Source organism: Hyaena hyaena, unplaced genomic scaffold (genome assembly GCF_003009895.1).
Source record: "Hyaena hyaena isolate Hyena2069 unplaced genomic scaffold, ASM300989v1 scaffold_240, whole genome shotgun sequence".
NCBI classification, from domain to species: Eukaryota; Metazoa; Chordata; class Mammalia; order Carnivora; family Hyaenidae; genus Hyaena; species Hyaena hyaena.
Window position 1 is genome coordinate 2,324,224 of NW_024080873.1, and position 14,342 is coordinate 2,338,565.

General features: G+C 37.5%; 1 protein-coding gene across 1 annotated transcript in view; it reads right to left on the minus strand.

Annotated features, from left to right (window-relative positions):
- The window catches only part of ADAMTSL1 (ADAMTS like 1), a gene marked incomplete at its 5' end in the record, with an annotated part of 328,947 nt that overhangs the window by 236,867 nt on the left and 77,738 nt on the right, over positions 1-14,342 (minus strand). Inside the window, 2 exons of the mRNA XM_039244420.1 lie at positions 2,473-2,630; positions 5,984-6,058. Coding sequence (XP_039100351.1) covers positions 2,473-2,630; positions 5,984-6,058 — 233 coding nt within the window. The remainder of the gene's footprint in view (positions 1-2,472; positions 2,631-5,983; positions 6,059-14,342) is intronic.

The window sequence follows — 14,342 nt, forward strand, 5'->3', positions numbered from 1 at the left end:
TAACCTGATGTCTAACTTTGATGGACGAATTGTTTCTTATATAAATGAGCTGCCATGTTCCTTTTTTCTGGTTTTATTAATTCTGGGCATCTGCGACCTTTGTTATCATTAGCTCTGGAGCTTTACAGACCCTAAATCCTCAGACATCAGGTTCTTGTTCTCAAGAGTATGTTGAAAGCTTCAGTTTGACACATTAGGATTTTGTTTTAGGGAGCTAAACACATCTGGCATATGTAATTTTGGCCTCCTTAAGTTAATAAGGAAAAAGAATGTTCTGAACCAAGCTTTTCTTCCTATAATTACAATGATTCAGTGTTTCTAATTTAAGGACTTCTCATACTGAAAGGAAAGGAGAAGACAAAAACTGGTCACCTTCCATAGCAACTGACTGCACTGTCATGAAAAAGCCACAAGGCAGGACACGTGTGTGGGGGTAATGGATGAACACAGGTCCATGTAAAATCAAGGATACATTTCAAACACATGAAAGACATCATCAAGTACACAAAGGATCCCTCAGTTGATGCACTATGAAATGCCACATCTTTTTCTTCTCTGTTGGTTAAAGGGTAATTTATGAGTCTTTGCTGTTCCCTTCCTATGTTCTTTTCTCTCAATGATGTTGTAGAAAGGTATGCCTCAGATGAGCCGGCAAGGGGTTGGTCGTCAGGAGTCTCCCTATCCTCCTTGGCTGCTGAATTATTCACAAGATTATGCTCAAGACTGTTCAAAAACATATTAGGTCATTGTTTCTGCCTAATACTCTTAACTAATGCAAATAGAAATCACAACTTTTCTACCGCTTTGGTGGCTTAGGTACTCCTCACTTTTCTGTATCACATTCTTCCAAAATTTCTAAAATGGGTACAAACTGAGCAGGTACAGCCACACCTTAGCTGTGTTCCCAAATAGAGCTGAGTTGGAAGTTCTAATGAAGGATGTACCCATGACTGCAAAAGACGCTCTTCTGTCATTTTCTCTCTTTGGGGCTGCAGTTTCAGAAGGATGTGCATGGCATGATCAGGAAGAAATACAAAGGCCCAAACAAAGACAGTGGCAGCAAGGATGGAGATGAAAGAATAGTCTTGGGATGGTATGAAGGTGGAACTGACGAAGAGTGATGTCTAGCTAGGGGCATATAGGAGAAGGGGAAATCAGTGCAAGTCAAAGTTTTCTGATGTGTCTGGGTAAAGAGCATATTATTCCACAAGATAAGAAATAAAGAAGATTAGGAAGGTTTCTTCTAAGGAAGATTAGATTAGGGCTAGACAAGTCCTGTTCTGGCTATCCAGCTGTGTTGGTTGTGTCAATGGGAGATCCAAGCAGTGATATGAAAAAGGAAGCTAGATATATGATGTGCATCAGCAATACTCTGAACTACTGGGATGTGAATAATATTATTCACATATTATTATCACTATTATTATTATTAGCTGTTATTGAATCCAATTCTATATTTTTAGTATGTATTTTAACTCTTACAAGGCCACCAGGGAAATTAATATAAATGGCGTATTCAACAGCACTCTATGGGTTTCAAAAAATAAAGACATCTTTCAACATTGTACTGTATTTGCACATTTAAATGGAATGATTTAACTATCAACATCATTTCTATTGTGAACTATCTCTGTTGGTTTCTAGCTTCTGGTTCACATGAATGGAGCTGGCATCTGGACTGGATTAAACAGAGCTACCACGCAGATGGGACAGAGAACAGTGCTCTGGAACCCTTCTTCCATCCAACCTCACTGTCTATCACATTTTCCTATATGCATTCTTACTTCCAGGTGCCACAGGGTCATCAAGCCTTAGCTTAAATCAAATGTCCTCTGGCTCCAGGTCCCATGATGAAAAATTTATGGAGTCCTGGACACATTACAAGTTTTACAGCTTTACAGCTGAAATCCTTCAGGTCCTTCTGACCTACTGAAAGAAAAAATATGTTTTATTTTATTGTGATTCCCCAACATTCTTCTAGTGTGTACATTTCTCCTACAGAATGTATATGTTGCTTCCAGCAATGTGTTTTATATTACCTTGAAGAGTAGGGAAGCTCTGATAGAAGGAAACATCTTGGGTTTTTTTTGCCAGTACAAGAGAAAACAGAACTTGTAATTGGAGGTATGACCAAGTGTTTGGATCATTAGTTTGTCTTTCTCTTTGAGAATATTTTACAAGTCAACAACTATATCCTAATTTGTTTTAAAAACACTTTATAGCCTCCAACTAATGATGTGTTGGTCTTTGGGTCTTTTTATTAAAAGATAACCATATATACACACCTAAGAATGTCCTTAAGTCTTGAAAAATATATGTTCTTGAAAAGTTGATGTACCTCAACATCCTTGAATTAAACATTTCCTGGGCGATAGGATTCCCAAATCGATGCCCAAACCCAAATTCTCTCTCTCTCTTCAGGAGATTATAAATAACACTTTGGATATGATTTCAAACACTAAAGTCACTTACCTTAACAATGAAATCTGCTGTGAGTGGTCCAGTCATTCTTAGAATCTCTTTGTCTGGAAATTTCTGGAAGTCCACACTAGAATTATCCACAAGAAAGGTGCCTGTCGAGCTGAGACTGTTTTCACCTTTAGCCCCCTGCAGGGTTTTGGTTTCCAGATCTACATAATCAAACAGATTTGAAGAAAAGAAAGAAGTTCCCAGGGCTACCATATGCAAGCACATCTCATAAAACAGTCTACAGCTATGAAAGGAGAACTATTCCCCTTTATATGGCTGACACAGTCGACATTGTGATATAAACAAAGTTTATGGGCACCTCTAGATCACAGATGAGTTTATGTTGCAAATGAAATCATTTTAAAACTCATTGGCCAGGCATTCAAGGCTTTCTATCAAAAGATCTTTGACTCCCTGGATGACCTCATTTGGGTACTCCACTTTATCACAATCCTATTCCTTTCATTAAACCAACTCCCATACATAGCTTACTGATTCTGGTCTCTATGGCTCTCTGTCTAGAATACCCTCCAGTTTTCTTTTTCATATGTGAGATCGAGGGTACTCTCCGAGTTCCCCTCAGCATCTGTGTGACTTTATATTCACACATTACATTGTGTTTATTTGTACCATCTGGTTTCTTATCACATGTGTGCTGTTGTGCACGATGAAGAAACTATAGTAATGAGGATGAGGAAGTCCCATTCTTTTTCGTTCTTTCTCTTTTTATAATCCTGTTTAGTACCTAATATAGCATTATGCACATATATAATATTTTAAGTGCTTAAGAGGGAAAGGGGAACTTCTTGATTCCTGGAGAATTCCAAACTGAATTTGGCCAATGATAAAGCCTATGAAACATCTTTGGTTGTAGGAAATCAGAGCAAGCTGAGGATTATGGTAATTATGCTGTGTATTTCAGGGCGATTAAATTCTCAAGTGATTGAAAAATGACTTAGAATAACTTTCCACTCTATGAAGAGAGACAGACTAAGTCTAATGGTTTCTAAAACTTGCATAAGAGCCCTTGGTTTTGGCAGAGGTTCTTTGGCAGGAGGATAGAGTGCCAGGTGAGGGTCTGGGTCTCCTACCCCACATTCAACAAGAATGACTCCCTTTTACCATGTTTTACAGATTGGGGTTCTGGGACAATTTTAGCATCTCTGGAGGTATTGATGTACCTATACTAAATCATTATAAGTGTTGTCTACTTCAGGCTGGAATAACAACAGGTGAAGAATGTTGGAGTCCAATGAAATGCTCACGACCCTCAGATGAAGTCTTTGTAGCCCTTTGATTGGAGTAGGTTAGGCTCCATCCCCCTGCCCCAGAGGAGAGAGAGGCCCTCACATAAGGCACATCAAAGGAGAACTGGAGGGGAAACCACAGCTGTTGTCATCAGAGGAAAGCCAACAGCATGAGATCTCTTTCTTCTAGTCTTCATTCCTTAAGCTGCCTTACATGTATGTGCACTAATTTGTAGAAATATCTTCAAGACAGAAACCAAATTAGTTTTGGAAAGATCCTAGGGGTCCAAACCTGATTTGAACATCTGATTTAATTTCCTCACCAGGCCTCCCAGCTGTACTTCTCAAGGTACTTCTGATTAAAGATAAGCTGCGGCTCAACCCAACTGCCTCGTCTTGTTCTGAATTGGCCCTAAAGATTTAAGGTTGGTCCTATATTAAGACCAGTTTCTGGGAGTTAAGTGCAAAGGGTTGCAAAAGAAACATGAGGTCATTTATTCATATATTCATTTTGCATTATATTATATACCAAACAAATACATACCAGATACCAAAACAAAACAACAAGTTCCTAAGGTATGTATATGCTGTCAACACTATGTCTGTTGGGTCATAAAAGCCAATTCCATTTTTCTTTACATCATTTATAAATATCATCTGTAGCTTTACCTATTGAATTTTTAGGATAATTAAACCAAACAAGGCTAATTATTTAGCTTCTTAGTGATCACATAATCAGGAAAACTGGGAGGTTAATACATTCTTAAAAAATGAATTTCTTCTTAAATATATTCTTTTGGGTTCTTTCTTCTGCATTGAGGAGTCAGTCTCCCACTTGGTGATGATCTCTGCCTGGATGTTTTATTCTGAGCAGGCCTGTCACTGCTCAGAAAAATACTATTTTTGAGTGGGGTTGTTACATGAGCAGTTACCTCTGTCCAATTCTCCAGGGGAAAAGCAAATCATTTGAATGGTGATAGTGTACACACATATATCATCCCTTGACATGTGAATACTATATTTTTTGGGGTTGTTCAGGGTTAGAAAAAAAACTTGGATCCATATAAGGTGACTTATCAGCATCTTTTGGCTTTGCCTGAACTGTACCTTACTTATTCCTTTCCTTCACATGACCCCTCAAATCCTGCCTCTCCCATGAAATGTATTTATTTTTATTTTTAGAAAGACTATAGTAGACTCTCTGAACTTTCACAGGCTCCAATTTATCTTCCTCTTGTTTGTCTTTCTGGAATGATTTCATTTATAACCCAATTGCCAAAAGATAATGCTTGCTACCTAAATTGGTTTCATAGGCATGTGTGTGGGAGGGGAGAAAGAACAGAAGATGATAGATGGTTCTTAAGGAATCCAGGGATAGTCACAGTGGAGATCAGAAATGCTCACAGGACCAGCTGAGGTGAAGTCTTTCAGTAAAAGTGAATTTTGTAGAAAATATAACTTTTATACGCCCTCCCTGTTACTATTCTGCTAGTAATTTTAGGTCTATTTTTAAATAATACTAAATGCTAATAACAAAAAAGAAAAGATACGAATATGTACTCCTGCCTTGCCATCACTGAATATCAGTTCTTTCTAAATTCTAGTGGAGCCATCCTACCTCTTGATCTTTAGGGTTTTGATTACCCTTCCATCCTGAATCCCAATAGCTATCTTTAATATATAAAGGCTTTGTATTGTCTTCAATACATGGGATGTTTAGTTATACCACAATGCTTTTCTTTAAATGCCCCAGGGCTAAGGTTGTTTGATGCTTCTATGTTCCCCTGAACTGATAAGGTAATGGAACATGAGAAAAGAAAGGAAGGCAGGAAGGCAGGAAGGCAGGAAGGCAGGAAGACAGGAAGGAAGGAAAAGGAAAGAATGGAAGGAAGAAAAGGAACGAATGTAGGAGAGGGAGGGAAGGCTGGAAAGAAGTGGTAAAAAGCAAGGCAAGAAAAAGAGATTGATTGGAGAGGAAGAAGAGAATGAGAAATAATATGCACAAAAACATAAACATGAGCTTAACTCATGAACAACCTACTGGGAGCATCTATTTTGTGTTTTTCAGGATGGCTGTGGTCAGAGATAATTACCCTGAGGTTTCTGCTATCTCCTCAGGCAGCCAAAAGATAAACAGAAGCACTCAGAATATCATATTATGATAGAGTAGGAAGATTTGCACTTCTGTATTTTAATCTCTTCTGGGAACAAAAAATAATAATGACTAAAATATCAATACCCAAAGGAAAGCAACTGAGTTTACTTACACAAGTGATCAGGTCCTTTTAAGACAAGGCGAATATGTCTACTTCCATAGGGAATAGCAACCACAGTATCATCAACTAGAGAGAAACAAAGCAATATCTTTAAAGCACATAATTTGATGCACAATGATTGATTGGCTCCTATATAAAGGCACTGACTTATGTACTCCTCAAAATGACAAGTTTTTAAGTGCTTGAGATATGAACACCAATATTTGGGAATGAAAATTTCCATTTTCTTCAAAATAAAATACGCCAATGAAGTTGGTTACTAGATAACTTAAGGTGGATATGGCCTTAATATATTTGATAGATTGAGAAATGAATTTGTAAGTTTTCATTTCTAATTTTATAACCTAGTTTTACATTGCCAAATTTCTCCAATGTCTTTGGACATTACAAAATGAAAATAAATTCTAATGTCCAAAGAATGACTTTATTATATCAAAACCTGGATTTCTTTCTAGCAAAGCAATGATCTTGGATTAGTAGGACACATATGAATAGGAGAAAATATATTTGTTTGCATTTGTTAAATACCTTTGGGAAGAAATCATGCCTTCTGTTTCTTTAATATCCTTCACGCTATCTACAGCTATATATACTATATATAGCGAGTGTCTCGGAAATGGTTATGAACCTTCCCCCCACATACTCTCTCTCTGAAAGTTAAAAAAGAATTTTTTTTTTGCTAAATCACAGATAATTTAGAAATGGATCACTTTCACTCTATCTGTAAATTGAGCCTCAATTCATTGGAAGCAGTCCCCAAATCTACATTTTTTTTAAAAAAAAAAAACTAAAGGTATATTACATGCACTGCAAACGCACCACAGACATTCTTGCTTGTGACATTTGTGACAACAATACCTCACATTTTCATGCCACTGAAGAGTTTCACTTACACCTAAATTATACTATTTACACCTTCACCTAAAATTTGGAACATAGGCAAAGGGGATGCTACCATCCCCATTTTATGATGAAGAAATGAAGTCTCTGAGAACTATAATGAGTAGCCCATGGTGAAAAAATAGGAGAGCGTTCCAGAAGACAAGGGGGAAAGTAGGTATTTTTAAATTCACCAGCATATTCAGAAGCTCTGTGGGATTCTCTGTTACACATGTATTTTTCTAATATTAAATATTATCATACTCTTTGGAAAAATTTAGTTTCAATAAGAGTTATATGAAAAGGTACCATTTTTCTGAAACTTAACGTCATCTTGTCTTTAAGAGAATTTGATTTCAGTAAATGATCTCAGAAGTTTTCTAATTTCTCTGATTCTTAGTTTCCTCATTTGTAAAACAGGAAAAATGACACTTCCCTTACAATATTATTGTGAAAAGATATTGATATTGATATCAATATATAGCATGGAACACAGGAGGCATTTTATAAATATTACTTTCCTTCTTCTATTCCAAATCTCCTTAAGAACAGGAACTGAGAGACTGTTTATTTTTACTATGTTTTTAAGCCCTCCAAGGTCCCAGCACATAGCTAGTTGAATGAGAATGACGAATCATGTGCTCTCAATTCTTTTCCTAAAGAGGTTACATTTATCAAGCCCTCTACCATATTGAACATTCTACTCACACTGCAACCTTCTAGCTGTTTTTAATGTCATACATTGTTGAAGAAAAGGCTGAATTTCAGATAGCCAAGGGTTTGTGGCATATAAGAAAAAGAAAACACGTAAGGGGAATATAGAAAAGGAACAAAAAATGTTCAGTCTGGGCCCATAGAGCTTTAAATGCCTTGCATAAAGACATGGATTTTTAAGTTTACAAAAGAAACTCAAAGCAGTTAAAACAATGCGATTTCTGGAAATAGAAAGGCTTTGTTTATCCACAGGTCAAATAAAGTGCAAGTAAAAGCGAAGCTTTCTGTTCGTCCCTGCAATGCTCAGCGGCAGTCTTCTGACCTACACACAACTCAGGCGGCCTCCCTCTTGTTCTGCTGAGAAGCGACTCACATTCCACATGCTGGGGCATTAACCCCAGCTTCTGGCTGATACGTTAACTTTTGTATGCTCCCCAAGGAAAAAGGGGAGAAACCCAGAGGGTTGTTGGGGGAAGAGGCTATGATGGAGACTGCACTTGCCTCGTCAAAGAGAACTAGAGAGCAACTCAAGCTGGCACAAACTTGAGAGTCAGCAGCACATGATACAAGAGGTATGAAGAGTCACACATAGTCTATTCTTCTTTGGTTCTGTAAAGGGCTGATGGACACCCGAAAGCTCATCAGGCAATGAAATAAATTCATTATTTATTCCACAAGTATTTTTTCAGTGTCTCCTAGTGTCAGGCCCCATGCTAGGTACCAGAGATTCAGTGAGAAAAAGGTAAGCAAAGCAGCAGCCCCACAAAATGGTCCCAGAAGGAGGGACCTGAGACAAAATCTGGAAAGCTGCCACATGCTATACCCTGTTCATGGAAATTCACAAAGCACATGGATTTCTTAGAAGCCCTGAACCAAAGAACCTCATTTTGTTCTATTTAATCCAGTGTGTCCCCACAGTGTTTACCCAGGGAAGTTTTTATATTTATTATCTATTAACACTGGTTGATACATCTCAAAATATAATTTAAGAAATGGTGATCTTAATTTGACAAAAGATAGGAAAAAAATTAATTGCATATTTTGCATGTTGATACAAAGCCACTCTTTGAGTTGTATATCTATTAGTAATAGTCTTGTTGAAGGATAAATTCACAATGATTTGGGTTTAGGGAATTCTTCTATTTGGCATCTATTACAGTACTGAGCACAGAGTGGTGTTTAAGATATTTGTCTGGCTTCATCACCTCCCTACCCAGTGTTCAATTCATTAGGTTTGGCTGGTGAGGCAAGTGGCTACATCCTCTCTCACTGTGATTCACATTCATCTGGGTGCCCTCTTCTACAAAAGCACACTGCTCTATGATCAAGTGCATCTTCCCTAATCTATTCTGGCTTTGTTGACAAAACTATGATGCTAATCTTTAGGACATATTTCTAGGTTATTAATCAGCAGTTCTAGAAGACCTACTTCAGAGATCAGATAACCTCTTTCTCAATTAAACTGCTAAGCTTTCCCTGGAAATCATAAATGCTGTCATTTCACAACTATGGGCTGCAAACGCCCTTTCTCAAGAAAATTGTTCTCAAAGACTGTACCTAAAACATTTCCTCAAAAATCATAGCTATATGTGTATTCCACATCTTCTGTAGAGTATTTTTGATTTGTTTTTTCAATCTTATCATATGTGGATTTTTCTCTGTGATTCATTGCTGTATCAGAGAAAGCTGATAATGATAATTTTTGAAGAGGCAGAGCTTCCTATTCTGATATTTGAATTTGCCTTATTTTTAGACCTGTTGATATATCTATGTTTTTAAAGAGTTTTCCCTGTAAGTTTATGTGACTGGTCATTTTTTTTTTTTTTTAACAAAAGAGTCATTGTTAAAGCAGTTGGCTACCTATAGAAATTGTATCTATAGTAGTAGCCTTCCAATCTTAAGGAAGTTTTAATAGTATATATTTTTTTATCTTCATGCCAACTTTATTACTCTTAAAATATAGCCAATAAAATAAGTGAAGCTGAGCATTTAAGCCTTTCAAAATTCCCCCCTGAGGTTATCAGTAATTACACAATGGAAGACACAGAGCCAGCACAGGAAACAAGATGCGTCCTGCTGGACTGTTGGGAATTTCATCCTTGCAGTTGCCTAGGCCAAAATCTTTGGAGCCATCCTTGACTTCATATTTTATCTAATCAATTAGAAAGTCCTATTGCCCTAAGAGTCAAAATACCATATTTCATTGATTCTAAGAAGAACAGCCTTCCACATCTTAATATATGTGAAATCAGAATCCATCCCATGATCAACAGTGCATTATTTTCTTTCTCATAGAGGCAGTATTCCTGCCTTAGTTACCTTTGCCTGCACAGTTGCTAATACCAAAACAATCAGTAGCAAACTTGCAAAAAAGGGTGTCAGCAGCTTGGAAGAAGATTTTAAGATAATAGTGGAACACACTTAGTTTTTTGGAACTAAACAGTTATGGGATTTGTAGGGAGATGAGGAATCAGAAGTACTTAATAACACTGCCAGAGTGCAGTCAAAAGCCAGAAAGCTCTACACAATTACAAACCTGAATTAAGAACCCAGCATTAAAACTTCTGGTTACTGGGTGCCTGGCTGGCTCAGTTGCTGAGCATCTGACTTCAGCTCAGGTCATGATCTCATGGTTCATGAGTTTGAGTTTCACATCAGGTGAGCATAAGCCTCCTTTTGGGTGAGCCCCAAACCCCCCCCCCCTTTCTCAAAAAAAAAAAAAAAAAAAGACTTCTGATTCCTGACAAGATTGAATAACAGCACCCAAACTTAATTTTCTGCCTGGAAACAACCAAAAAGTCAGAAAACAATATAAAACTGTGGTTTTCAAGACACTGGATATCAGGTAAATAAAGGCAGCAATCCCTGAGAATCAGGAAACAAGATAGGTGAGCCTTGACATTACTCCAGCTTACTGCTTTGAAAGACTTTCCAGGCTGCCGCTCAGGAGATGGGAATTCCATACCCGAGGATTCCCTGAGCTTAGGAGACAAAGCTGAGAATCAAAAAAGATCAGTGGCTAGAGTCTGAATGACAGATTATCAGAGAGAAAAGAGTGACACAGAGACAATTCTGGAGATTTAAGAGCATTCTCCCATCATGCTGTATACCTCAAACTTGTACAATGATATATGTCAATCATTTCTCAATAAAACTGGGAAAAATATTTACATGTCATACTAATGATATATAATATTATATACTTAAAAATAGTGTCTTCGGATAACCAGCAGCATAACCATGCTAATCAGGACATGGGTATAATAAACTACCTGAGGCTGGGGAAAAAACAGAACAAAAGATTCATAGAGATGAGTATCTGGCATGTATATAGGGCTGGGAATAGTATCTTGTCCCACTAGCCAGGCTAGAAAACTTTATAATTCATGGGCCACTGGACATTCAAAAGGTCTTGCTTTAGTAGCAAGGGACTATTAGCACTAATCAAACATGGCTTGGTCTTGCCAACCAAATTTTAAGACCCCCAAGGATCAAACTGATCCCAAATAACTTCACTGATTCCAGAACAAAACTCGAAAACACATATAGGAATACAAAAATATCTAGTATCCAACAAGATAAAATTTGCAATATCTGGAATCAGGTGAGAAATTACCAGGTATGCAAAGGAGCCAAAAAATTACAGCCCATACTGAAGGGAAGAATCAATCCATCAAAACACAGGATAGGCATTAAAATATTTACTATAACTTTATTCCATATCTTCAGGAACTTAAGCACGCGTGTGTGCACGCGCGCGCACACACACACACACACACACACACACACACCTACCTACCTCTAGGCCCAGAGAATTTCAATGGTGAATGATGCAAAGCATTTAAAGAAGAAATAACATCAACACTATGCAACCTTTTCTGAAAAACAGAGAAATCACTTCCCAACTCATTGTATGAGGTACCAAAACCAGACAAAGATGGTGTAAGAAAAGGATGCTACAGACAACTATCTCTCATGAGCAGAGATGTAAAAAACCCTCAAACAAAACATTGGCAAATCAAATCCAATGATCTACATAAAGGTAATATACCATGGCCAAGCAGAGTTTATCCCAGGAAAGCAAGGCTGCTTCTTTATTTGAAAATCAATTAATGTTACCCATTACAATAAGTCTAAGGAAGAAAAACCACATGATCACATCATTTGAGGCAGAAAAAACATGACAAAATTCAACATCCATCGGTCATAACAACTCGCAGCAAATTAGGAAGACAAAAGAACTTCCTCAGTGTGATAAATGGTATCTTCAGAAAACCTACTCAAGGGGCACCTGGGTGGCTCAGTCGGTTAAGGGTCCAACTTCGGCTCAGGTCATGATCTCACAGTTTGTGCATTCGAGCCCCATGTTGAGCTCTGTGCTGACAGCTAGCTCAGAGCCTGTTGCCTGTCTTCAGATTCTGTGACTCCCTCTCTCTCTGACCCTCCCCTGCTCATGCTGTCTCTATCTCTCTCTTAAAAATAAATAAAACATTTAAAAAAAAAAAAACCCTACTCAATGGCAAGAAACTGAACGCTTTCCCTCTTATGATTGGAAATGAGATAAGGATATCCATTCTTGCTTCTTCTATTTAACATCATATTGAACATCCCTGCCAGGTCAATAAGGCCATAAAAATAAATAAGTGGCTTATGACTTGATAAGGAAGAAGTAAACTATCCTTATTTGTAAAACAATGCGATTGTTTATATAGGAAAACCAAAAACTCTCAAAACTAGCAACGAGTTAGCAAGTTTGCAAAATACACAGCCAACAGACAAAAATAAACTAGCAATATACAATTGGAAATTGAAATAAAATACTAATGCAATAGGGCAAAAAAAATTCAAAGAGGTACAAATTTAACTAAATATAGATGTGCAAGCTGAAAACCAATAAAGGCTGATGGAAGGAATGAAAAAAAAAAGACCTAAAGAAATGAGTAGCCGTGAAATACTCATAGGCTAAATCCCTCACATACCAATTTATAGAGTTAACAACCCAACTGTCTGTCGACAGGTGAATGGATAAACAAACTGCAGTATGTCCATACACTGGAATTACTATACATCAATAAAATAAAATAAACTACTGATGTATGCTACAACATTAATGAATCTCAAAATAATTATGGTGAATGAAAGAAGCCATCTGGAAAATAGCATATATTGTATAATTCCATTTATATGAAATGCAACTAAATCTATAGTGACAAAAAGAAGACCAATGGTTGCCAGGGGACAGGGACAGGAGAGTAGAAGGGAAGAAGTACAAGGGGTATAAGAAAATTTAGGGGATGAAGGATACATTTATGAGCTTGACCACAGAGATGGCTTCACAGATGTAAGCATAAAGTTGAACACTTAAAATATCTAGTTTATTGTATGTCATTTATACCTCAATACAGCTGGTTAAAAAAAATAAAGAGTCCAGTACCAATGGATTTTACTTCTTTTGTGGACTCTTTAAAAATGCTGAATTGAGGCACCTGGGTGGCTCAGTCAGTTAAACATCTGACTTCAGCTCAGTTCATGATCTCACAGTTCATGGGTTCGAGCTCCGCATCGGGCTCTGTGCTGACACCTCGGAGCCTGGAGCCTGTTTCAGATTCTGTCTCTCTCTCTCTCTCTGCCCCTCCCCACATCAAGTTCTGTCTCTCTCTGTCTCAAAAATAAATAAACATTAAAAAAAATTTTTAAATACTGTATTACAAGTACCTCCATGACTTTTGGCAATTGAGTCCAAAATGATTAAAAAGAAATTTAAATTTGAGAAAAAGTTTTATTTCAGCTTTACCAATTTATTAATTTATTTCAGGTTTTCGGTATGTATGAGTAATACATGGTTTTAAAAAATCCAGATCTCGAGGCGCCTGGGTGGCTCAGTCAGTTGAAAGTCTGACTCTTGACTTTGGCTCAGGTCATGATGCCAGGGTTGTGGGACTGAGCCTCCATTCAGGCTCTGTGCTGAGTTTGGAGCCTGCTTAAGAATCTCTCTCTTTCCGAGCCTAAGTGTCCATCAATGGATGAATGGATCAAGAAGATGTGGTTTATCTATACGATGGAATGCTACATAGCAATGAGAAAGAATGAAATCTGGCCATGTGTAGCAACATGGATGGACCTTGAGGGTGTTATGCTGAGCGAAATAAGTCAGGCAGAGAAGGACAAATACCATATGTTTGCATGTATAGGAGGATTAGGAGGAACTTAACAGAGGACCATGGGGGAGAAGAAGGGGGAAAATAGTGGGGGAGAGGGAGAGAGGCAAACCATGAGAGACTCTTGAATGCTGAGAACAAACTGAGGACTGATGGGTGGGGGGGGTAGGGAGGGAGATGGGCATGGAGGAGGGCACTTGTGGGGATGAGGACTGGGTGTTATATGGAAACCAACTTGACAATAAACTATTTGTAAAAACAAAAACAAAACCCAAAAGTAAAAAAAAAAAAAAAAAAGAATCTCTCTTTCCCTCTCCCCTGCTCCCACTTCTCTCTGAAATAATTTTTTAAAATGTTAAAAAAATTTAAATCTAAAGTAGATTGTTTAAGAACTATCAAATAAAAACCCTAAGTTGTCAGGAGGCATTGTGTCATAGTTTCTTAATTTTCTTTCTTGCAGTACATAAAATATTGGCACATCTTTTAATCAGTGATATGTCAGATTCAAAGAAATGAAGCATATTCAGAATTAAATCACTTCTTATCACCTCTATCGCTGCTACCATGGTCTAAGCTGTCATCATTCCAGGGCTGGCTTA